The following is a 27,119-nucleotide window of genomic DNA, read 5'->3' on the forward strand; positions in this document are numbered from 1 at the left end:
TCCACCCAGTGCTTCCTGCAGAAGTTCTCTGATGACTCTGCAATAGTCGGCCTCATCACTGATGGGGACGACAAGGAGTACAGAGGTCTGACCCAAGACTTTGTGGACTGGTGCCAGCTGAACTACCTCCAGATCAACGCCAGTAAAACCAAGGAACTGGTGGTAGACTTCCGCAGGCACAAGCATTCTCCACTGCAACCACTGAACATCCAAGGTATGGCCATTGAGGCTGTGGACAGCTACAGGTACCTTGGTGTTCATCTGAACAATAGACTGGACTGGACTCATAACTCAGACGCCCTCTACAGGAAAGGGCAGAGCAGGCTGTACCTGCTGCGGAGACTCAGGTCGTTTGGAGTGGAGGGCCCACTCCTGAAGAAATTCTATGACTCTGTTGTGGCTTCTGCTATCTTTTATGGCGTGGTCTGCTGGGGCGGCAGCATCTCTGCTGGGGACAGGAAGAGACTGAACAGGGTGATCCGAAGGGCCAGCTCTGTTCTAGGATGCCCTCTGGACCCAGTGGAGGTGGTGAGTGACAGGAGAACGGCGGCTAAGCTGTCATCCCTGATGGACAACATCTCCCACCCCATGCAGCAGACTGTGACAGCACTGAGCAGCTCCTTCAGTGGGAGACTGCGGCACCCACGGTGTGGGACGGAGAGATTTCGCAGGTCTTTCCTCCCCACTGCTGTCAGACTCCATAATAAAGACTTTAACTGATCAAGCACACACATCCATACATATGCAATAATACTAAGTGCAATAATCCTTTCTGTCATCGTTGTATTTTTACTCAGTTGTATATAGTATTTGTATTTGTATTCTATTTTTTATCTTATTGTATATTTATTTTATTTTATTCTACTGTATATAGTATTTTATTTTATTCTATTCTGTACAGTTGTGTACTGTATTTATTCTTATTGTATTCTAATTTTTGCCTCATAACTTTTGCACTGTCCACTTCCTGCTGTGACAAAACAAATTTCCCACGTGTGGGACTAATAAAGGTTATCTTATCTTATCTTTAACTAAATCTTGAAAACCCATTTTAATATCCCCTTTTGAAAACCTCAAAAGCAAGGTCATCCATTTGTATTTTTCAGAAACATGTTCCTACTAAAACCCGCTGCGTTCTTCAAATTCCCTCTTCAGTGAATTCAAGTACAAGTATGAGAACTAGGTTACAAAATGTAGGCTTATGGAGTATTGCTTTGGTCTGACTCATGAAGGAGTGTGCTGGATTAACATCAACAGCCGGTGGCTGGAGCCCCTGTCACTTTCTTCCATTTTTCTGCTTGATGATCCAACCCAGTTGATCTCCTTGAACCCAAAAGCCTACTGGCTGAATTCGCAGGTTATGTAACGGGCCTCTGGTTATGCCAGCACCTCTCTGCCCGAGTGGAAAAATCAAATCGAGAATGTAAACATTAAGCCCACCATCCATACACACAAAGCTTTAACCTGTAGTGCGTCAAAAACTCTCGATGAGCTAAATCACTTGAAAACACATCTGCTGGTTTCAAGATTCTTATTCAAAAAGAAAGAAAAACGTAGTTTGCTTCACTCTGCACGCCAGCTTGTATTTTATTTTACACACAATTGCATCTGAACAGCAAATGTCTCTGTAAAAATTATTAAGGCTTCATGTTTTCTGGTTGAAATATCTGACAAGCCCACCTGCTTCAAAACACCTGAAGTTGAGAAAAATAGACAAGTCTACATTACGGCAGAGGTTGATAGTAAAATAATGGCTCATCATCTTCATTATTAAAAAAAAAAAAAGACAAAACATATTCAACACTGGAAGCCTCATCTACGAACTTTTTTTTCCGTTTCATGTCACAGCACAATTTAAAACAACTCCATACATATTTGTTCTACGATAAATGAATACTCACTTGACCTATAGGACATTGGTTTTCATTCATTACATTTCAGTGAGACACAGGCATGCCTTTCAGCTTATCAATCATATTCAAGTTACAGTTGGATAATATGTAGTCGTTCAACCAAATAATAAATGGTGTCGCATATTCCACTGTTGTTCCTTCACCAATGAAGCAGGCGGGAGAGGTCTGGAGCTGATATAAAAAGTTGCAATGTTTCATATTATATATTGTGATTCTTGAATTACTGCTTGTTTCCACTTAACTGCACACCGATTGCTACTTTTAACATCTACTGTTATAGTGTCGAGAGCCAAAACACTGGAAATTGTCTCACGGTTCAAATATTTGACCTTTCTTATTTATTTCCCAGAAAATCTGATTCAAAAGAGTTTTTGCATCATTTCTTTTAAAAATAATAGTAAAGTTGGAAAAAACAAAATAATATCAATATTTTTAAAGCAATTTTCAAACTGATGATTGCGTAAAAGACTCGCGTAAGTAAAAAAAAAAAAATTAATAACTTAAATGTGTAATAGGTAACAATGCAATTTTCTTCATTCCTTCTAAGAGCACGAAAATAACAGTGTAAAGGGACTTCTGTTAATCAAATTTAGTTAATAATACAGAGGTAAATATTTGACAGCTGCATGCTGATTGCCAAGAAAACCTTGGCTGAACCAGGTATGTTTTTTTAAAAGCTTATTTGACCCATTTCAGGCTGTTAAATAACCTGATGTTTATCACAGAGAAATGAAGTGACAAACCAAAAACACATCTCTGAGGCCAGTGGAAGCTCCTCTAAATTTGCTGCATAGGCTTCAGGTTGGGAGACACCTAGAAAAAATTAGACAGAGGACAAGTAGAAGTTTCATGTTTAATAAACCCAAGTCCAAAAACACTTCATAGTGCTAGTAGCCTAACTGTTACATTACTCACCTCAAAATCTGTGCCAGTGCATCCCTTGATATCTTCGGGAGTAAGTCCCTCCCATATTTCTACCAGGGTCAGACCTTTTGTCTTATCGACATCAAACACAGCCTGGCAAAAAAAACGAGAGAAAGAGGATAGAAATGAGCGAGAGGAATAAGGGGGGTAAGGGAAAAAGATGGGACATTTAGAGGGAGAGAGATGAGAGAGGGTGATGAGACAAACACAAAACAGGCAGAATGAGCACTTCTGTGATAGACAGGTTTGAGCCTTATGGCGTCCGGTCACTGGGTCACAGTCAAGGATGTGGGGTCCTCATTTATCAAAAAGGACCCAGAAGAGACAACCTCCAGAAAAACACATCAGTGCCACAGGCAGAGGGCCAGAGTACCACTTTAGTGTCATCCATTCAACAGATGACAAAATAGCTGCAATTATTGGTGACACATCTAGGAAAGGCCTCAGAGAGCGGTCCTCAGCTATCTGAAGCTGGACTACTACAAAGCAGTAAGCAGTTTTATTTTAATTGGTGCATCATTTTTAACAGATTACTGTGTTATTGATTAAAATGTGAATTTTGCTATAACGTTCAAAATAGTGGTTGCTGTGATGATTTTACATTGTACTTATGCACACTTGTCTACATTTAGGAATTTGTGAATGTGCACTTTGAGAATTTGTGAATAGACACATAAAAATTGATAAACAGACTCCAGGCTTCGAAACAAGCCAACACAATTTGCGCACACAGTGCACTCATAAATGAGGCCCTTGGAGATGTCAATATCTGATTGTAATGAAATACAGTAACAGCCAAAGGCATTGGCCCTGCAAAACAGAACCGAAAATAACCATGTTAAATCCCATCAAACTTACATGCCGAAGGGAAAAATACAGTAAATGTGAATATTTAAAGAAAATTTGACTAATGTTCTGTCTACCGAAAAGTAGCCAAAAGAAGACCCATTAATAGCTTTCCTTCTTTTATAAGCCAAAACCCTTTTCACACATGCACTGTAGCCAAGTTTCCAGACACTGCTCATAACAGGTGCATGCCACAAAGCTAATGAGAGTGGACATTAGCCAGTCTTTAACCTTCCAGCAAGCACAAGTCTGGATGATGTCGGATTACTGTGATGTGTAAGATCTCACCACTAGGTATCAATAGATTGTAGTCAAGTGAATTCTGTTTTCTTACCCCTCCTGTTCATCTGTCAGACAAATATGTGTCCATGTCTAAAACACATGTTAAACTTTGTCAAAGTAGTCTGATAGAAGTCTATGAGTCAATAAAAATCACTTATATCCTATAAGAGCGATACTCAGGTGAGTTGTTGAGGATATCCTGAACTTTTTTGTTGTTATTGAAAGTGGATCTAACATAGTTGGACTTGGACACTTTGTGCATAAACTCTCATTCTATATTTGGATGTATTCAAACTGGTTACTAGAGGTGAAGTGTGATTTTAAGGACCCTCAAGCCTACATAATAATAGCTTCTAACCAGGTAGTAATTTTACTTAGCAGGTTCATTGTCAGATATCTGGAGATGGAAAAGTCGAATGTCTAATCTGCTGACCAAAAGTATGACAATCAGGAATAAATCAGCATATTTATGTTTGTGTTAAAGACCTGACTTCGTTTCTGGACATGAGGTTTGAGTTTGGGAGGAACAGGTGGAAATGAGGTCGGAGAGAAAAGAATGGTGGAGGAGGCAAATTAAGAAGAGAAGAAAGACATAAATAGAGAGAAAGAGATGTACAAATGCTAAATGGTACAGTTAAAAAGAGCTATTTATAAGGTCTACCACATATGTGGCCGTATGTAGCCCATCTACATGTTTTTAAGATGGTGAGGCAACATGGTGGCTTCCACAATCTGGCGCCCACTCCTGTGTATTTTTAATAGATTAATTTATTCGTTTATGAGAAGGCATTGGTTTGTTGGAAGATATAATTACACACTAAACAATGTATATTAATGAGTAAATTTTTTTTAATTAAACAACCTAACAAAAACATATTACTGTTCTTGCTATTCTATTCTTAAGCTTTTAGGCTAACTTCATATACTTGTGCATTCTTTTGTGTGTACTACAAGCTATTTTATAAAATGTGTCAAATTTGTCTTTTCAAATTGAATGTGACATTATCGTCAGTTAGCAGACTGCAACTTCTCAACACATGTCTAAGATGACAGCTTAAGTAGGGGTTCGTACTGTACCGTTTATATGATAGCTATTAAAAACTGATGCAGGGCAAAATGCCATTATCCTATGCCACTATTTATGCAAACAACGCAAAAATACTTTATATAGACACGCACACTCTTCGAGGCTGGCCCTGTTACTTCCCTAAGCAGGGCCTGACAGACTAAGTCATATTCACATTCAGGCTAAGCCTGTCAGGACTCTCAGCTCATTAGAACTATACACACAGTAACAGGGCAGGAGGAAGATATCTCACTCCAGTATTAGCAAGACAGATGGAATGTCACAAGGAACAGGGGTCTATGGATAACACAGACACTGACATGTATCTCTAATTGTGACACATGTCGCTAGTGATTAGGGCAAATTAAAAAATTGTCAAAATGTGCCAAAGGGTATAATATAAGATGCAGCACTAATGTACTCGTATGATAGGTGCTGTGCTATGTCAATGTGAAACTCCCTGTTTGCTTTACAATGCAAAAAAGCTTGCCACATAATGGCTTGGGTAAGCACATTTTAAAATGAACTAGGAGCTGATTTCATTTATAATAGCCACACTATACTAATGAATAACCAACCGTGCCTCCATTTGCAAAGCAGCCTTTTGTTATAAAAATGTTGAGTCACCTTTCTTCACAGTCTTCAAAGCCAGCACCATCATTAACCAGATTGATGCAAGTTAGTCATTAAGAAGCCGGTAGTCTTCCCCATGTGCTGTCTGGCGAGACGTGGGCTGAATGTCATGCAACAACACTAAGGCACACTCTCTCGGTCAGCTTAACGTTTTAGACAAATACAAGAGAAAAGGAGGAGAAATTAGCACCTGACCTTCCAACAAATAAACAACAGCTTATCCAGCATCCTGTCAATATACTGCAGCAATTACAAGAAGTAGCTTTTGAGATGTTTTCAGACAAAAGCTCACAGGAGGACCATAAAAGAATTTCAATTTGGTTGCTGAAAAATAATTGCCATCACTGGTATTGCTGTCATTAGGTAATGCCAAAGGTAATGATTTTATGCTCCCATTAAATGATTGAATAATTCAGGAGTCATTGTGTTTCATTGGTAAATGAATGGGCAATTATTGTTTTTTTACTTCCTCATTTTTAAAGAAGGATTTAACTGATAAGATGAGAAAAATACTCAAAGCTAGTGTGGAGACCTTTGTCATGGCAGCATGTAAAGCAACAGTGGGAACAGAGGTGATAAGAATTACTCACACAAAATCATTGCAATAAACTCCTGTAAGTCAACTAACTGTTAAATGAAGCAAAGTAGTAAAGAGTGAAGAAGTGGCAACATGGGGTACAAAAATGATTCCAGCAGCAGAGACACAGCTTGAGGCAATCGATTTCCTACCACACTTAGCTTTAAATCATAACATCACTATTTAGGACAACACTTGAATTGCTATCCCTCCTGGACATGTTGAGCCAAGGAGGATGCTGTGTTTGTGTGAATATATGTGCTAGGTCAGCATGTGTCTGTGCGCGGAGTGTATTTGGTTTTAAAGGTTTTAGTTTCTGCTCTTATTTTAAAAACAATTTGGAGCAGAATCATGCATGAAAAGAAATCAATGGACAATAAAGTACAGATGAGCATTATCGGCTTTATTAAAGATACTATGCATTACTTATGTCCATATCTTCTATCGCCTCTTGTGATCGTCAGATTTTCTTACAGTCCACAAACAGGATTATAAAATCTTCTGGGCTAAAAAAAAAAAAGAAAAGAAAAGAAAGAAAGTCCACCTTTTTACTGGTTGGATGCGGTATTTAATTTACCCAACCAATGGTTACAGCTTACATTCAGGTCTGTAAGTATTTGGACAGTGATATAATATATAATTTTGCAAATTCTGAGTAAACTGCAGAATTTACTTCACAGGGTTTAAAAAATATTTTATGAACTATTTAGGAATAGTCCTCCAGACATTGGAGTGACAATCAGTTTCATGGCCAGTTCTCTCCTTAGATAAACACTCTTGAGGATGTAGGTGCATCATTTTCTCTAATGCAAACTCTAATGCATTTTCTCTCAAGCAATGCTTCCATAAATATGAATAGAGAAGATTTATGACAAGTTGCACAATCACAAGCAGGAAGGCCAGATTAGACTTTACCAATAAATATCGAAGAGAGTCTGCACAGTTCTGAAAAAACAAATAAATCTTTGAAGAGATTAAATTTAGATTATCTCACACCATTCTGGTAGGAAGAGAAAAGTATTCAGAGGGTTAGGAACAGCTCATGATCTGAAGCTGTCAAACATTATCTGTCAATTATAGTGGAGGCAATGTTATGGCATGAGCATGTATGGCTGCCAGTGGAAGCGTTAGTTGGTGAGGTGAATGCTGACAGAAGTAGCGGGATGAATTCTGAAGTGCACAGGGCTATATTCTCTGCTCACATTCAGCCAAATGCTCCATAACCCATAGCCCTGGTGATTCACAGGCAGTGTTGGGGAGTAACGGAATACAGGTACCGCCGTTACGTATTTAAAATACAAAATATGAGTAACTGTATTCCGTTACAGTTACCGTTTTAAAAGGTGGTATTTAGAATACAGTTACTTTGTTGAAATACAGTGGGGCAAAAAAGTATTTAGTCAGCCACCGATTGTGCAAGTTCCCCCACTTAAAATGATGACAGAGGTCAGTAATTTGCACCAGAGGTACACTTCAACTGTGAGAGACAGAATGTGAAAAAAAATCCATGAATTCACATGGTAGGATTTGTAAAGAATTTATTCGTAAATTAGGGTGGAAAATAAGTATTTGGTCACCTCAAACAAGGAAAATCTCTGGCTCTCACAGACCTGTAACGTCTTCTGTAAGAAGCTTTTCTGTCCCCCACTCGTTACCTGTATGAATGGCACCTGTTTGAACTCATCTGTATAAAAGACACCTGTCCCCTTCCTCTTCACCCTCTACACCACAGACTTCAGCCACTGCACAGAGACCTGCCATCTTCAGAAGTTTTCTGATGACTCTGCGGTGGTTGGATGCATCAGCAGGGATGATGAGACAGAGTACCGGGCTGTGGTCGACTCCTTTGTCACGTGGTGTGAGCAGAATCATCTGCAGCTCAACGTGGCAAAGACCAAGGAACTGATCGTGGACTTCAGGAAGACCAGGAAACACTTGACCCCTGTTTCAATCCAGGGGGTCAGTGTTGACATTGTGGAGGACTATAAATACCTTGGAGTACACATTGACAATAAACTGGACTGGGCTAAAAACACCACAGCACTTTACAGGAAGGGCCAGAGTCGTCTCTATTTTTTGAGGCGACTGAGGTCCTTCAACATCTGCCAGAAAATGCTGAGGATTTTCTATGAGTCTGTGGTGGCCAGTGCGATCCTCTATGCTGTTGCATGCTGGGGGAGCAGGCTGAGGGTCGCAGATGCCAACAGACTTAATAAACTGATCCGTAAGGCCAGCAATGTTGTGGGGATGGAGCTGGACTCCCTCAAGGTGGTGTCGGAGAGGCGGATGCTGTCCAAGATAAAGACAATGTTGGATAACACCTCCCACCCACTCCATGACATGTTGGTCAGTCACAGGAGCTCGTTCAGTGAGAGACTGAGATTACCGAAAAGCACCACTGAACGACACAGGAAATCATTCCTGCCTGTGGCCATCTCCCTGTACAACGCATCCACTTAACACACTGTTTGCTGCTACAACTACACATGTTTCTTTTCCAAATATTTATTTATAAGTGACTTATGTATGTATGTATGTATATATATGTATATATTGTACTATTCTTAGTTAGCGTATTGTCTGTCTTGTCTTAATGTTGGTTTAAAATGGAGCACTGTAACAAAAAATAATTTCCCCCAGGGATCAATAAAGTATTCTGATTCTGATTCTGATTCTGAAACAGTCAGACTCCAAACTCCGCCATGGCCAAGACCAAAGAGCTTTCGAAGGACACCAGGAAAAGTATTGTAGACCTGCACCAGACTGGGAAGAGTGAATCTACAATAGGCAAGCAGCTTGGTGTGAAAAAAATCAACTGTGGGAGCAATCATCAGAAAATGGAAGACATACAAGACCACTGATAATCTCCCTCGATCTGGGGCTCCACGCAAGATCTCATCCCGTGGGGTCAAAATGATCATGAGAACGGTGAGCAAAGATCCCAGAACCACACGGGGGGACCTGGTGAATGACCTGCAGAGAGCTGGGACCAAAGTAACAAAGGTCACCATCAGTAACACACTACAACGGCAGGGAATCAAATCCCGCAGTGCCAGACGTGTTCCGCTGCTGAAGCCAGTGCATGTCCAGGCCCGTCTGAAGTTTGCCAGAGAGCACATGGATGATACAGCAGAGGATTGGGAGAATGTCATGTGGTCAGATGAAACCAAAGTAGAACGTTTTGGTATAAACTCAACTCGTCGTGTTTGGAGGAAGAAGAATACTGAGTTGCATCCCAAGAACACCATACCTACTGTGAAGCATGGGGGTGGAAAGATCATGCTAGGAATGGGCCAAAATACCAGCTACTGTGTGTGCAAACCTGGTAAAGACCTATAGTAAACGTTTGACCTCTGTTATTGCCAACAAAGGTTATGTTACAAAGTATTGAGTTGTATTTTTGTTATTGACCAAATACTTATTTTCCACCCTGATTTACGAATAAATTCTTTACAAATCCTACCATGTGGATTCATGGATTTTTTTTTCACATTCTGTCTCTCACAGTTGAAGTGTACCTCTGGTGCAAATTACTGACCTCTGTCATCATTTTAGGTGGGGGAACTTGCACAATCGGTGGCTGACTAAATACTTTTTTGCCCCACTGTAAATGGATTACACGGCGGTACTTTCCTGTTTCATATTGTGGCGGGTCAGGACTGTTTGGTTTTGTTTGACAGCTACGTTCTGTTGTTCCAGGCGGCAGCGTTACGGTTGCCATGGTTACAGGGTGACGCTCTCTCTCTCTCTGTGTTTCCTGGGTGAGAGAGAGCTTTTTGTTGTTGTTGTTGTTGTTGTGCTAAGCTAATAGGCAGAATGCTACAGGTATAGCTCTAAAGAATGTAGCCTCATGGGCAGTGTAGTCCGTGCTGCAGGGAGAATGGACTGCCACACTCTATATGTTTCTGTGAGCGCGAGGAGGGAGAAAAAGGCGAGTGGAAAAGTCAGAGCTGTCACCGAACAGAAACGGGAGCTGGAAGCATGTAAATATAATAATAACCACTGCAGCCAAGAAGAGTGCCTGACGAGCCCAGTTGTAAGTAAGCTATTAAGACTCGACTTACGCTGTGTTCGTGTTTATCTCCGAAACAATAAGTTCCGTTGGAGCAGCCTTTCAACGCCTCTCTTTGCCTCTCGCAAGCAAAGCTGACCCAGACAACAAAGTAAAGCTATTTTTCGGCTACGAGCCGACAGGGACCCCGCCGTATTAGTCAGAGGTTCCTTTACTACGGTTCGGAGCCGTGGACCTTCAGTAATAGTAATAAATCACACAACAATAGTACAAATATGTAGTTGTAAAAAGCATGATAATATATTAGGTAATCCAAAGTATTCAGAATACGTTACACTCACTGAGTAACGTAACGGAATACGTTACAGAATACATTTTGGGGCATGTATTCTGTAATCTGTAATGGAATACATTTTAAAAGTAACCTTCCCAACACTGTTCACAGGGTAAATGCAATATGACCCGAACCTAAAAGAGGATAGAGAGACCCACAAACAAGTAGCAACAGAAAGAGGCGGCAGTAAAGGTCTAGAATTTGTTGAAGTTGACAAGTTCTAGACTTCAGGAAGTCGTCAGCTGTGAAAGTTTTTATACAAGTACTATATTAAAAACAATCCTTATATTTATAATTATATTAATTTTTTGAAATATCTTTGAGTCTCTAAACATGAGGAACTACATATACAATTGGTGTTTGCTGTTTTTAACCATTGTTATTATTATGGAGAACAATGGCAGCAGAGCAGACTATTGACCTACTTTTACAACTATTGCTGGTGAAATTATAACTTGTGAAAAAGCAAGTTTGATTATGCTGAAAATTACACCAGGAAGAAGAAACTGGTCTGGAAGACTACCAGGCATGATAGCATAACTGGTCTGGTTGATCTTCTCTGCTCTGTGTGTGGTGGAGTAAAACAGGTGCATAAATAGATGCACATAAACTCACACACTTAGACTAAAACAGAGAGCAGAGGAGAAAACTAGTGCTGATGCAAATAAAAAAGTTCTATTGCTGGAAGTAAAATAAATAAAATCCCTGTTGTGTATCTTCTCTCCCTTCACCAATATTCCCGAAGATAAGAGATAGAACTGTTGCATCTATGTAGTTCTCTCTACGGCACACAGTATGTGTTAGGGCAGGTGGATGGTGCTACATCAACCATGTGCAATGCTAAAAGTTTTTATCCCAGATACATGGGAAAAGCAAAAGAACCAACAACAGCACAAATATAAATTAGGTCTACATTCCTGGATGTTTCAAATTTTTTTTTAAACTGCTCCCAACACAGCTAACAACTAGGCTCTGCCTAATGCAGTACCATGCTGAAGCCTTCACAAGCATCTTCTAACTTGTAGCTAAGGAAGGACACCAACATCAGTTGACAGGCACAGAATACTAGATAATTCCCAGAGTACGCAAATGTTATATTGCTCAAACTTGACCACACAACATGGACAAAATTAATGCATTTGATTCAAGAGGTTTCCTTTATCTGAAAGTCACACCAAGATCACATGTTCAAATTCAAATTCAAATTCAAATTCAAATTTTATTTGTCACACACACACAACCATACACAGTATGACATGGGGGTGAAATGCTTGTAGCTGTACAATGCCCGACCATTAAATGACAGAAGAAAAGTTTTACAATATTTACAATTTACTACAAAAATTTACAAATTAACTTAGGAATTTACAGTAAAGAATGTGCAAATAGCAGATGAGATTATAAAGATAAGGATTATAAATTATAGGAATTATAGGATTATAGGAAATGTGTGGTGGTGCGTGTGGTGACGTGTGTGAGAGTCCAGTCTTATAGTGACGTGTTTGGGAGAGTCCAGTCCTACACCTGGTTCAGGGCCCGAATAGCCTGGGGGAAGAAGCTCCTCCTCATTCTCTCTGTTTTGGCCTTAAGGGAGCGGAAGCGCTTCCCAGACCTCAACAGTGAGAAGAGTCCATTGTTGGGATGGGAGAGGTCCATCATAATCTTCCTAGCTTTGGACTTGCACCGCTTGGTGTAGATGGACAGCAGGTCAGGGAGCTCTGATTGAATGATGCGTTCTGCCGAGCGCACCACCCTTTGCAGATCTCGTCTGTCCTGCTTGGTGCTGTTCCCAAACCAGGTGCAGATGTTTGACGTCAGGACGCTCTCGATGGTGCAGGAGTAGAAGTTCTTGAGCACCTTCAGTGGCAGATGGAAGTCTCTAAGTCTTCTGAGGAAGAAGAGACGCTGACGGGCTTTCTTAACCAGGGTGTTGATGTGACAGGACCATGACAGGTCCTGAGTGATGTGGACACCCAGGTATCGGAAACTGTCCACTCTCTCCACTGGCGTGCCACTGATGATGAGGGGTTTGTAATTCCTCGCCTGCTTTGTAGTGAAGTCCACGATCAGCTCCTTAGTCTTGCTGACGTTTGTGCACGATGTGCACGATAATGGATGCCCTTTAATATACTAACTCATGCAATCTGCCTCTAATGTAGGATGTTCCACTTCCCTATATGCACCTCGAAGAGACAAGAACCACGGAGGTCTATAGACGAGTTTAGTGAGAAGAAACACAGGTATAGACTAGAGATGGACCGACCCGATACTGACGTAAATTACTGGATCGGATATCAGAGAGAAATAAAAAAAAATGTAATCCCATCCATTAAATATCAAAAAAGCACCTCACAAAACTTGCGACACGGCGTAACTCTCCTCCTAACCGTAGCACGTCGGAGCAGTGTGCTCACGTGATAGAGCGGCTGTGTGTATTTGTAGCCTCGCTACCAATCCGGCATTTCATCTCCGAGGAAGTGATCCCAGAGAGAAGCAAAGCAAGTGTGTAAGTTCATCTCTGAATGTTTATAAAGCATTCCCGCGTTAAGCTGAACAACCGATATATGGAGCGACTGCCTCTTCTCTCCCCCTCCGTCTCCTGCTGCTACTTCAATCATGAAACTGATCAGTGATCAGCTGATTGGCTTTTCTATCGCGAGTCCATCGCTCTTGTTTGTTTATCTCCCACTTTGCACCAGAAAGAGGAAACCAGCGGCTGAATAACAGCAGCACATTTAACCTTGATAATCTGTTGTTAGAATTTATTAAATATTACTTTCTAGACCAGGATCCTTTTCTACGCAGCTGACGGCTGGTAACTGTGCAGGGGCGGATCTAGCAAAGTTTAGCCAGGGGGGCCGATAGGGCATGAACAGGGAGAAGGGGGCACAAAGGCATACTTTTCTTTCTTATTCTCATTAAAAATGTCTAGCTTTTAATAAATATTTATCTGAATCTTACACCCAAAGTTTTAATCTGATGTAAAATGAATAGAAGTCCATTACTGTATACAGCCTGTACATACTTATAGTTATAGAATATTCACAACATACTTCATACCGTGTACATTATAACATACCATAATAGACCCATTTCTGTAATATACTTACATATCTATACTATTGCTAATATATATTGTAATATATCTATATCACTAAAGCACTTCTGGATGGATGCAAACTGCATTTCGTTGCCCTGTACCTGTGCATGTGCAATGACAATAAAGTTGAATTCTATTCTATTCTATTCTATTCTCTATAGTAACTATTAAGTCTAACATACCCTAGTAAGCTATAGTACTTTTTCCTTTGGGAAGGTACCATCTGTGCAGTCTGCAGTTCTGTTGAAGAAAGATGTTGAATCTATTTAATTATTCTTGAAAAATAATTTATTTCTGTGCATTTTTCCCCCCACACTGCATCGAATTAAAGTTGATCACGTCGATTAAGCATCATGAGGTGGTGGGTGGGGGGGTGGTTCCCTTTTTTCTTTTTTTCTTTTTGCTGGGAGTTTTAGAGCCCTATTAGTTAGGTTGCTTACTCTTTAAAATACCAGAATAGGGAGGATGGAGTAGGTTTAAGTTTATTAGATTGATCAGTATTGCTGAACTATGAAATATTTTGGGTGCAGTGCATTTTTTTTTCCATACAGATATAACAGAATAGCTTTAGTGTTTTTTGGGGGTTTTTTTTAATTTTTAATTTTTAACTTGAGTATGAACTTATACAAAAAGCAGCAAGATATTAAAAAAACAGTTTTATTGATTAAAAAACACACTATATCGGATTCCTATCGGTATCAGCTGATATCCAAATTTATGATATCGGTATCGGACATAAAAAAGTGGTATCGTGCCATCTCTAGTATAGACATCCTTCAAGATGTACAAATACCACACCTTGCAATGTGGGACACATTTTAAGGTCACTTAAGACTGATGTTCATTTGGTAGTTGCAGCACCTCCATCCTCACATCATCACTAATCTCACCCTCTCACAATCTGTTAGCATGTAGGCATAAGGAAAGTTGAGTTACTTTGGTATTATTTGGTCCATAAAACATAAAAAAGGAAAATTATATATAAACTTTGCTTTCATGGTTTCAGCATGGCCAAAATGTTCCATGAAATAATAATAATAATAATGGATTGGATTTATATAGCGCTTTTCAAGGCACCCAAAGCGCTTTACAATACCACTATTCATTCACTCTCGCATTCACACACTGGTGGAGGCAAGCTACGGTTGTAGCCACAGCTGCCCTGGGGCAGACTGACAGAAGTGAGGCTGCCATATCGCGCCATCGGCCCCTCTGGCCAACACCAGAAATCTAGAGATGAGGCTTGTAGAAATCTATAACATGAAGTTACACACCTCATCTACTCTAGTCTGATCTTATCAATGTGAACTCAAACAAGCCAGACTGATTTTATTTTCTTCCGTCTCAAAAAAGACAATGACGTATATAAATGTGCTGATATATGTGTGTCAAATAGGAAGGAAGTTGAGCACTGGCTGCAATTTTGCTAAGAGGAATGGATGAATGCCACCATATATTGTTTTCTTTCATTCTATTTCTGAGAATATAATACAAGAGTACTTATGTACAGAGTGAAAGAGAGAGCGGCATAAGTTAAAATGAGGAGGATGAAAAGAAGGAGGTGGTACCAGGGCTAGTGGGTCAATACAAAGAGCTTTAACCTTTATAAATGTTGACAGAAATCTGCTTGCTGAGAAATGTTGTGCAATCACAACAGCAGCCAGTCGAGCAGAAAAGAACTGGGGGTGGAAGCACGGACACACTGTCTGACTTTGCCCCTGACAGGTCATGTTTTCAATGAACAACCTCTAAAGGCAGTAACCACCAGAGGGTAACACGGAACTGACCGGAGTACATGAGGACACAAACTGCATCAACACCAAGCTCTTCTACTTACTGGAATCCCTCACTGTGCTTTTCTTCCTCAACTGCCACAGACCTTTTTCCTACTCAGCATTTATGCCACTTCCTTTCTCCTTTTTACATTCCTTTGAACTGTCATCCGTTCCTAAATTCTGTGATATCTCTATCAGATAAGCAAACGTTTTCAAATCCTTTCATCACGCACACGCCAGAGAACATAAACTATAATTAACATAATAACGTAAGAACCAACACACTCAAAAGCAAGCTCAGAGACTTATACCTCAGCTCTAATGGAAGTTTGAAATCTACCCAAGAAAATATTCCAGAAAATGACAATGGCACAATGAAGTTAACCTTTGATCTTTTGAATGTGAAATTCCATGACAACATCATCTTATCCTATTAGACACTGTGTGTAATTTGGCATAATTGGCATATTAATTGAGAAATTAACTTAACCTTTGACCTCGCAATTTAAAATCAGTTCACATCTGAGTCCATGTGAACAATTGTGCCAAAATTAAAGAAATTCCCTCCAAATGTTTCTGAAACATCATGCTCAGGAGAGTAACGCTGACCGACAGATCGATGGGCATGCTAAAAACTAATGCTTCTGTCTCAGCCTGTCGCAATAAAAGGCTGCTGATGCAGCTCAATGGCTTCCACCATCAGTTGTAGAGACCAATAGGTTCTTTGGTGCATGAGTCTGTCAGTGGAACCTGAAGAGCCTACGGACAAGAACCAGATGTCTTTGTTCTGACTGTGTGCCACCCTTTAAGCATAAGACAGGGTGCAAAACATTCAGCTGCATCAAACATTAACAGACAAGGATGAAGATTAATTAAAGATTAATTGAATTTAAAGGGAAACCCAAGCCCAAGAATGAAAATCATAAAACCATAACAAATTAAATGTTTAAAAAAAAAAAAAAAAAAAAAAATCACGTGATTGCTTATGAAAATCAATAGACTGAATTAGGGTTAAATGAACAAATTCAATTTCCATCTACTAGTGTCACTCTCTTTTATCATAGCAATGTATCTGCTGCTTCTGTTTGCTCATTTTTGAATTGTGTTCTTGTGCTTAACAAATTCATTAAACTACCACCAAACGTAAGGTTTATGCCACAGCTGCCCTAAATTAACAGGAAGGTAATTACCCAAATCCTTTTTTATGATTCTGTAAAAGTTAATGATATCTTTAATGCTAAAAGATTAGTATTATTGTTATCCATGAACTTTCTAATTTACTGTTTTACAAAAAGCTTACAAAAAACAGTAAAGCACATAATTATTTTTTGATTGATATGCCAAATTACAACAATTTACTGAAAAGAAAAAAAAAGTTTTAGCGGTTAATGTTATGCTTGATTCATTTTTGACTTCTCACTGGAGTCTAGTGTGCCAGCTCAATTTTGGGTATAAAATGTGGATTCAGTTTCTTATAGGCCTAATATATAATAGTATAATTTAATTTTTTTTAAAAATAGGTTTTGGGTAACATTTGTGTTTTCTTGTTTTTATGTTAAGCACATTTTCCAAGATCATGCAATGCATATAGCTTGTGCTTTGCGGCACAGCTTTAGTCCTTTGGTATTAGTTAGTTAGTGTGTGTGTGTTAGTGTGATGTAATTCACAGTGTAGGCACTTGTGTTTTATTCGTTAAGGACTTCTGTGTACCCCTCGTTGTTACTAATACTAATTAGCTGTGGTAGAAAAGGAATTGAAATCACTGCCTGCCAAAATGATAATCACTTATCAATGGTGAATAGTTAAATTTCATCAACACTCAGCTTCTCCTGGGAGAAGATCTTCTAGTTTACGTGTGCTTTGTGGACTTTTGTGCATTATTATTTTTTTCATTATTGCTAATGACACAAAATGTGATTCCAACCTGTGTCTGCAACACTATTTACACATAGTACATTTCTGTTCAGTCAGACATTGTATTTGACATCAGTAGAGGTGGACCTTCTTTTTACTCTGAGTAACAAGCGTGGCGTTTACAGTTGTACCTCATGACATCATCTAACAAATAGATTCTGAAATAAATCTGTGTTCAGCTGCAGTCGAGCAGGGGATTTAGATGGATTTTTGTGGGTTGACCATTCTGTGGCATTAAAAAATGAATTTTACATTATTCTATTAACATTAAAATAAATTCAAATCACAGGTATCTAATTCATATAATGCAGTATATTCCAAAACCCCAATTTTTAGAAGATATACTAAAAAACTAGTTCTACAAAACACTCTCATGTCCCCCATGTAAATCCTTTCTAGGCCAGGAGTCCTGTTCAGTCATAGCTTACTCACTTGCACCGTCTATGTAGCAAACCTTAGTAAGCAGTCGAAGTTTATGACGAACAGCTCAATCATCCATTCATCTATCCATCCACTATTCACATTTGCATCCATGGAGGCACATCTGCATCTATTATGTACATATAGAAACAAAAAGATAAAAGTGCACCTTTTCTGTGATGATCCGATCCACACATTGTTTCCCTGTCAAAGGCAGGCTGCACTTGTCCAGTATCTTGTGTTTTCCTCCCTAAAAAGAACAGGACAACATCATTGCCTTCATTTAGTATCTGGATGTTTTTGGGAGGGATCTTTTATGTTGTACATATATGTGTATATTCAGTGTTTCAGCTGGGTATGTATATTGATCCTAAAGGACATCCAGCACAAATACAGTGTGTGCCTCAGTTTCTCCATCAGACATCTTCAAGGAAAAGGAGGGAGAGAGAAAGAAAGAAGGAGAGAGGGAGAGAAAGAGAGAGAGAAGCCTCCAACGATGTCTAAGAGGCATACATCACACACCCTCTCTCACTCTCCCACTCCCCTTCCCCATCATGAATGAAAGCAGCCTTCAGGGCAGTAAATTTATGCTCACCTGCTGCACCATCTGGACTTTAGCTGGGCGCCAGACAGAGTCCCATTAGCAAAAAACAGCATGCTTTTGTAAATGCAGAGTGTTACATTGCCCTTGCATCACATTGGTTTGGACTTTCTAAAAGTAAACCAATTCAGCTGGATTGCGTACTGCAAGTGTCAGAACCCCTGTGGGATTAGTCATCTCTTGCTGCAGTCCCGGTCTAACTATCAGCTCGTCTCAAAACACTAAGCCCAATTCTAGACTTGTATTTAAATTAACTGAAGATGAGCAAACAGGAGGTGGATTGTGTGCCTCACTAGAATGAGCCAGCCCTCTCTAGTAAAAGGATATTAAGCAATCCATTAGCAGAATTATCCTTAATCAGCCCTAGCACTCACATTCATTACTGTAGGAAGCAGATACAAGTAACACTGGTGAAGATATAAACACGGGAAAAGGACGCTGTTAATTTAATTTCACTCACAGAAAGGAAACAAGTCTCTTGAGTGACTCGTAAAGGCAATGTTAGCTAGAAAAACCACAATAAGAGTTCATGCTAACACACCCTTAAGGCCTCAATGGTCACTTCTATCACCTCCGCAACCTCGTCTCACAGTCACTTTAAGCCACTGCAGTATTCTCCTGAATGATAGGTGTCGCCACTCGGACAATATCGCCACATAAGCGCTGATATAGGAGGAAAATAAGTCAAAACCAGAAGTCAAGGGGGGGGGGGGGTTGCAAGTTTTTAAACTGTTAAACTGTTCTCCCTCTGTATATCTGTATATCGCTGAGCTTAAATTGGCGGTAAAAAGTATCACGATCATACACTCGTGTCTTCAATCCAGCTCCTACTGCCAAAACGCAACACGCCAAGTTACACAAATCTAGAGGTGCACAGGCGGCTGACAAACCACAAAGATTGTGTCACACGACACGCGATTTGACTTAAAAATCACTGCGTGACACAGCGAGCATATTGGCCCAACTACATGTTTACACACCTTAGCTGAATGCTCCATGGTGACCACCACCTTAGTTCCAGCGCTTGCCACCAAATCCATGGCTCCTCCCATTCCTTTCACCATCTTACCCTGAGAATAGAAGAGAAACAAACAGACTTTAGTTATTCCATCTAATCTTGGACAGAATGATATTTTCACTTGACTGATTTTTCACAACATTAGCTAGAGAGTATAGTACAAAATTATAGTCGGTCTAATCCCTAGTTAGGATTACCAAAACATTTTATATTTAAGCTTAATTGACAATAGACCATAAAACAGCTACACATACGTTGAAAAAAAAGAAAAAAAGGGAGAGAGAGAAAGACCATTTAGCTACATTTATCTATAGGATCACACCAGTTAGTGGCACCAATGTGTTTTATGCTGCATTCCATTTGAAGTGGGAAGCCAGAAACCCTTGATTCTGAGTTTGAAGTTTCAAATTCAAAAAAGCCCCGCAAACCCTGACTTTACAATTCAAGATGGCAGAAACTGAGAAGTAAAACCTGCAATCTGTACTACTACTGTTGTGTATTTGTGACTCTGTAAATAAGTCATAAACAAAGTACTAACACGCTCCATCTATAAATGTGCTGCATTGGTGTTTGTAAGTGCGAAAACCCTAACATTATAGTATATTGCTAGTGATGGATAAATGGCTCTACCTTCCAAGGGCGCAAAACAAAGCCTGTCTTTTCTTGCGTTCTTGACTACTACTATTGGAACGCATACCTGACTTCCAACGTAAAAGTAATGCAGCATTAGAGAAAAAGAAACAAAAGAAAAAGAAACACCAGCAGAGTACTCCAAGCCACCTTTTCTGATAGTCCCACCTACGGCATGTGTGTCCCCAGAACTCCATTTTGTATAGACTGAATCACAAAGTAAAAATAATTCTACCTTTAATAATGATGCTTCACATTTATTGAGAAAACCCAAACAAGTGCCACAAGAAAACATTGACCATTTCTTAAGCCTTTTCAGTCACGGCATAAGTAACGTTGAAAGCAGTATCAATCTGTTGAAGTGACAGCATTTTAAAATTCAGACACGGGTCACATTTATGTTAATGCTTCTAACAGTTTCATTCACACATTGCCATTTACTGACGCAATGAGTTCTTGGTATAATGCAGTGCAGATCTCTGCTGGGGAACCACGCCAAAATCTAAGGTCTGAAACCTCTAGTCACAGGCTGGTGTGCAGGTTACCTAACAAACCTCTGCCTGAGGACTGCAAATTCCATACCTGGGTTTAGAGTTGGAGGTCTGACACGTGCAGAGAACTAAGGGGCAGAGAAGGGATTAAGTATTTTAGGATTTTGCACAAGATAAAGGATTCCAGTGTGACCCTTTGAAGATATATAGGGGCTAGTTGTGCTGTAGTAATGTACTGAAAGACAGAGCAACAACAGGATTACAATGTTCTGAAGTCAGAACCAGCATAAGAATTATTCTGGTGCAGTGAATGGAGGATTCTCTCAAGACAGAATGTCTCATTAGTAGTACAGGTAAAGACTTGTGCTGTTAAAATAATTCAGCCATAACTGCTCATGACCGGTCTGTTATTTTCAACAGAAAAACACAATGACAACTGCAAGGAATGTAAGCAATGCAGAGAGCAGGAAGAAAAAGCATTCTGCATTAGAACTGCACTAAACATAACTGAATGATTCTGTGCAGGAATCCAGTGTACTGAAGCTTTGTCATGTCACAATGGATATTTTCTTCAATAACAAATAAAACCAAAACCGTTTTCTTTTCTTTCTTTTTTTTTTTTAAAAGGTGGGAAAGAAAAATGCTAAAAAAAGGAATCTGAGATCTGCCAGCCGGGGAAAAAAAAACTGTCTTCAAGTTAAACATTGGCCACAATAAGGAAGGTTTCCGAATAAGGAAGGTTGATGTGCACATATGGCCGCAGGGTGACGGCTCAATAACTGAATTAGAATCCCATTTCCTCATCAATCATGTGTAGAGCGTGGTTTGCTTTTTGCTCAATAACCGGAGGGTATGTATGCCAAGGGTGACACATTGTAAGGATACTGTTTGCCTGTGGGAAAGGCCAGCTGGGAGAGAAGATATTAACTGAGAACAGAAAGGAGGTTTGGGAGACAGGAGGTGGGTTAGAATATTGGATATTGAAGAGGCAGCATTTAATTTCATTTACTTGTTTGTCGTCCAATTGAAAGTGCCTGCTGTAACAGCATATCAATACCCCCAAATAAACTACCAATATCAGGTTTAATACAACTGTATCCATTTTGACTTTTAATCTCCAAACTGTCTCACCAGCTTTTTTCCTTCAGCGTTTTTATTTATTACACAGACACTTGAGATTAAACAGTGTTGTTTTTCATATAATCAATGTTAATGCACTTTATGACAGCCAGTGGGCTTAGGTGATGGGTACACAGGCCTAAGGGGATAAGACTGTCTGACCTGCTAAATGCAAGTTGTGATTTACAGCTACCATCCAGAACTAGACATCTGCTAATGTACTCCATTTAACAACATAGGCTGTTAACCACACAAGTATTAACATTCTAGTATGGTTTTGATTAGTAAAAATCAAGACAATGACTCCGGAGGAAATTATAAAATGGAAAAATCAATTTTTTATTTTGCTATGGGGCAGTACATTTATCCCTAACTGCGAAAATGATTTGATGTATTTTCTTGTAACCAAAAATGTAGCAGAGGATCAACAGCTTTCTGTGGAAGTAGTCAAATGTGTCACAAATGATTGTAAGTAACTAAAGTTTATTTATTAAGCGCTTTTCATAGACAGGTAGTCGCAAAGCGTTATACACAAAGATTAAAATAAACAGTACGATAAATAGCAAAATGTCACCTTGTTGTATATAAATTGTGCAAGAAAATAAGATTTGATGTGGAAAATTAAAGAAAGGTTGATGCTCTGTTTGTCAGTGACCTATGTTGCTAGGAGGATTGGCATTTACTTCCCTCTCATTCACAGCTTTGCACGAGGTTATCTGAGCCTACTTTGATCTAAACTGCTGCATGCAGCAAAACTCAAAATTAACATGATCTGTAAGAGTGTAAAAAAAAAAATCAAATTAATGGAGAGTTATGATGGGAAAAGAAAATCTATTCCACCCAGAAGGCTGTATTATCAAGGCATGTTGAACCTTGTGTCATGAGGCTGGCTCTTTTACTTACTTAGCACATTCACCATGTTAACAGGGGTCAGCCCAACCTTGTCTGGAACAGGTTTTCCTTAGAATTCAGTTAAAACTTGCCTCTGAAGTTCGACATTACATTAATATATATGCGTTAGGTTGACTTATGTTCCGGTAAACTGCCTAACCTTTGAGTGGCACTCGAATGTTGAACTCTCACAATAACTTGCCTCTCAATGTTAGACGTCTTAAAGACTTGTGTTTTGCAAAATCAACGCTATGAAGATGACAAAGCTACACACAGCATTGAGCCTCTGACCAGCAGATGCTGTAAAGCATACTTTCAGAACAACACCCATGGAAATATCCTCTTTTTAAGCAGCCAACAAGAGCAGAGTAATTTAGTCATTTAATTAACAAAGCTTTAATGATATTAACCTTGTTGGTCTGACTGAGGCTGGTTCCTTTTAAATTTCCTCACCACTCTTACTGTGTCCATTTGTCTGCTATAATCGTAGCACCACAGGGCCACTAGGACACTTAAAAGTATGTCAGGAAACAATTCAGTAGCAGAAACACACAAAAACACGAAACATCTCTCTTCTAAACAATGTTCAGCTCCCAAAAACCCTACAGCTGTACAACTGTATATAGAAGAGAACAACAAATTCTACATAAATGAACATAAGGAACAGACTGTGTTAGGTTTGAGATTTTTAGTAGTTCTACATTAATGGCCTAGTTCAACTGTAGATGTTATTCATCATATAAAATCCAGGCAAAATAAAAGCTACAGCAGCCAGTCAGCCTGGTTCCAAATAACACACAAGATCAGAATGTTAAATAACATGAATCTTCCTGATTGGATGTGTACAGTCATTGAGGTTGATAAAAAATTAAACAGCCAATCAAAACTGACAACTAATGTCACATGTAGGGTGATAACCAGAGACTGGTTTGAATCTAAATGTGTAAGAAAATAAAATAGACAGGAAACATGGAGAAAACCTGCCATTCATTTCCATTGCTGCATAATACTGTTTGCCCTATATGAACAAACTGACAACTCACTTGCAAGTAAGTTACAAATCTACCAGTAAGCACACATGCAGTATTTACTGTATAGTGTAGCTGAACCCGACATATTGATTTGTTTCATCCCTCAAAAGGTTTGTTGTGCGTTTCTCAAGTTACATTCAGCATGAAAAGTTTGAGAACTTCAATCCAACAACAGATGGCAGGTTATTTATCTTGTTCTTCCCAGTGCAGTGGGAACAGGCTTTACGGGAGTAGGTGGGCTAATTCATTCATTCATTTAATAATTTACTTAACAAAAGACCTGGTAAAAATATTCTAACACGAGATAGCACACAGACTCACGAAAACCATCTCACAACTATAACAATGAGTGATTAATGGTGGGGTGGAGGGTGTGGGGCTGCCGGGAGCAGTATAACTGGTGCAGAAACCTGATAAGACCTCTTAAGTTGAAGCTTTGCTAAGATGACACCTATCACAATATGTAAAAGCATAGACAATGACAGTCTATCTCACTAAACCACCGTTCAAAGTGAGCCCCAGGTGCCAGAGGACTAAGACTATTGCTGTTTAGACCAAGTATGGAACAGTTTGAAATGGCTATATATTCTATTCTAAAAAAAACTAAATAAAAAACAAAACGAAATATAATTTAATTGTACATGTAGAATGACAACAAAGGGCTATTGTATTCTATAACATTTTTACACTGTGATTTGCTGTACATTCAAAACTGTTGGTCCATCTCTCCAGGAACATGGGACAGCAGGGCATGGGACAACCTAGTACTTAATGTCATCTGTCCTGTGAAGACATTAGATTCTTCCCAAAACAGGTGTAAAAATATTACATAGTAATATTATTTTTCAACTTTGAATGATGAATTGAAAATTAATTTTAATTCTTTTTATTTTAACTCCTTATTTTTTCACTCTTTAAATGCCATTATGTTTAGATATCTCCACTGTTTTTTTATAGAAAAAAACAACAACAAATAATGTCTAAAAACTTTATTTCAAGGAGTGTTTGACTATTATTTTATTCTTTTTATTAGGCCCGGCATCAACGATTGGCAGCAACACTGATTTGAATGCATTCTTATTTTTTTCTACAGTGTCCGATATTTACAAAAACTCAACCCAACACCAACGGCTGTAAAAGTACTGCATAGTAATACTTTAAATGACAGTCTTTTAAAACTGCTTCAGCTTGAAATATAAATATAAAATATTAATTATAGCCTTTGGATTATAGCTGTATAAAGAAGAGGGACTCCAGCTGAGCTAGAGCACAGTTTGCAAATGTACAGACTGAGGTCTTTGAATCTAAGCTTCCCACATGGTGCTGCCAGCTCTTCTTTTTTTGTCTGTGCAAAAATCACTGCCCTTACATTTGCTGATGAGAGGGGCTCATCATAGCACCACCCTACAGATTTGAATTAATTAATTAATTTTTTGACCTGCAAAAACTGTCCAAAATGAGCACTGTGATGACCCACTCCACCCTGCCGTCCTTTTGGCCTCTTTGTGTGGCATGTCTCGTTTGCAGGCATTGGAGGGATGGAGTGGTTCATTCCCAATTAATGACACTGGCAACACCTGGGCCCGGTGTGCCAGTGCTCTATAAAAGCTTTCAGAGCTCAGTTGCTGGGTGGCGTTTTCCCCTGAGACATCCCTCTGGATTTTGCTTGCATTTGGTTTGTTTGTTTGCAAAACCAAACTTTGCATACACAATCCTTCCAACCATGCACTCATCTACACCACTGATTGTACTGACTACACACGCCATGGTTTGTATAAGGTTTCTTTTTTTGGTTTTATTTATTTAAAATAAATAGATTTTGGACAATCCGGGTTTTTGTGATCCGGTTTGTGACAAGCATCCCTACATAAGCCTGCAGTTCCTCTGTGTCCATAAGCCACTAAGTGTTTCCCATGCAGGTTTGTGATGGCCACAATTTGCTGCAAGATTTCATCCATCAGCAGCAGTGCATAGCTAGTGGCAGGGTGTGTGTGTCCCGGGATCAAAACTCATCAGAACATGTATCTAGTGCCTAATGTAACTTTTTAGATACCATTTGTTACTTTTCAAATTCTATATTTATTAAGTTATGCAGGCTTGTTTGCACAACAAGGCTAAATAATTACATAAACTTTTCTGAATCTAAATAGTGGACTTTGGTAGAATTAAAGAATAAGCATAGTGCAGGTCTATGATGATTTTTAGTGCTACTATCATCTAGTTTTTATAGTCTGTCTTGGTTAAGTCCCAAATACTCCTGATTTTGAACTGTTGTAGTCCTGTTTTAATTCCAGATCAGTTCTTGGTCTGGTTGAATTGGGGTTTAGTCCCTGTGTCTTGATACAGCCCTGACTTTGTTCTGCCTTGCTGCTTAATTAAAAAAGTAGTTTAAGGTGTCCTGCATATGTGATATATATATTTTTTTCTATATGAAGTCATTCTTTTTTGAACAAAACTCAAAACAGAGCCTAATAATCTTTCAGTCATTTCTACCCTCACTTAATTTCCTTTCGCTGCTCAGCTGTCACACAGTGGCTCAGCTATGCTACAATCCCTCCATATTGTGGCCAATCACATGCGAGGATATAGGATAATATCATTATGTGAAAAACCGAGAGGGTGAGAAACGCGACAGTCAAGTGGAGCATGCGTCTGTCCTCTCAGTAAGTGAGTGAGACAGTAGACAGCAGTGAGGAGGGCTGTGCGAAAGCAAAGACACATAAATATACCTGACACCCGTAAACGAAGCAGCATCTGGCTGCAGTTTAAAGACTTTTTTGTCTCGGTCTTGGTCTCGTCTTGGTCTCGGATTAGGCGGTCTTGACTACAAGTCTATAGAGAAGTTCACCCTGTGACTTCAACCATCTCCTCTCTTCTCTCACTTTCAGGTGAGTCCCCAGAGGAGGATGAGGCGCCATCTTTACACTCATAAATCGCCTCCTGTGTGCTGTAAAGTCTTGCATCTCCAAAACGCCTGTACTTCTAACAATGCAGTGCAACTGCATAGTCTACCTGAGGAAGAACCACATTAAATTCCAATTATTGTTTTATTTTATTTGCTGCTGAGATATCTTTGAAGATCTGAAAGGTTACTCATCATTTATTATTACTGAATTACTTTATAACACAGAGTGTGGCCTTCTAAGGGAAAAGACTTGAAGGTGAACATCACACACATGCACACACACACTCACACAATTATCCAACATCAATAGCTTCGCGCATTTATCATTTTAGCAGAAAACAGAAAAATGTAAAATTTTGGTACATGCCTTGGATAACAAAAAGAAGCGCCACCTGGGAGACAAATATAAAAACTAAAAACTGAGGGTTAGGTTATCTTAAAAGAATGAATTAGTTGATGTCATGATAAATGTGTGATAAAAAAAATGCATTTTCAAAGATTTTCAATGGGGCATTTTTTGGCCTTAGGATAAAATGTGGAGGTTTTTGCATCGCTTAGGATTTTTCAGCTAATTTAAGGAACTGGGATGACAATTTTATAATAACATTTTTTTTAAATGAATATCCTCTGGCAAATA

General features: G+C 39.2%; 1 protein-coding gene across 1 annotated transcript in view; it reads right to left on the reverse strand.

Annotated features, from left to right (window-relative positions):
• Positions 1 to 1,557: 1,557 nt before the first annotated feature.
• Positions 1,558 to 27,119, reverse strand: part of oxct1a (3-oxoacid CoA transferase 1a) — a 55,269-nt gene continuing 29,707 nt past the window's right edge. Inside the window, exons 14-17 of the mRNA XM_004547187.6 lie at positions 19,378 to 19,467; positions 17,966 to 18,046; positions 2,829 to 2,930; positions 1,558 to 2,726 (exon numbers count right to left, since the gene is read on the reverse strand). Coding sequence (XP_004547244.1) covers positions 2,691 to 2,726; positions 2,829 to 2,930; positions 17,966 to 18,046; positions 19,378 to 19,467 — 309 coding nt within the window. The 3' untranslated portion in view covers positions 1,558 to 2,690. The remainder of the gene's footprint in view (positions 2,727 to 2,828; positions 2,931 to 17,965; positions 18,047 to 19,377; positions 19,468 to 27,119) is intronic.

Source organism: Maylandia zebra, linkage group LG12 (assembly GCF_041146795.1).
Source record: "Maylandia zebra isolate NMK-2024a linkage group LG12, Mzebra_GT3a, whole genome shotgun sequence".
NCBI lineage: Eukaryota > Metazoa > Chordata > Actinopteri > Cichliformes > Cichlidae > Maylandia > Maylandia zebra.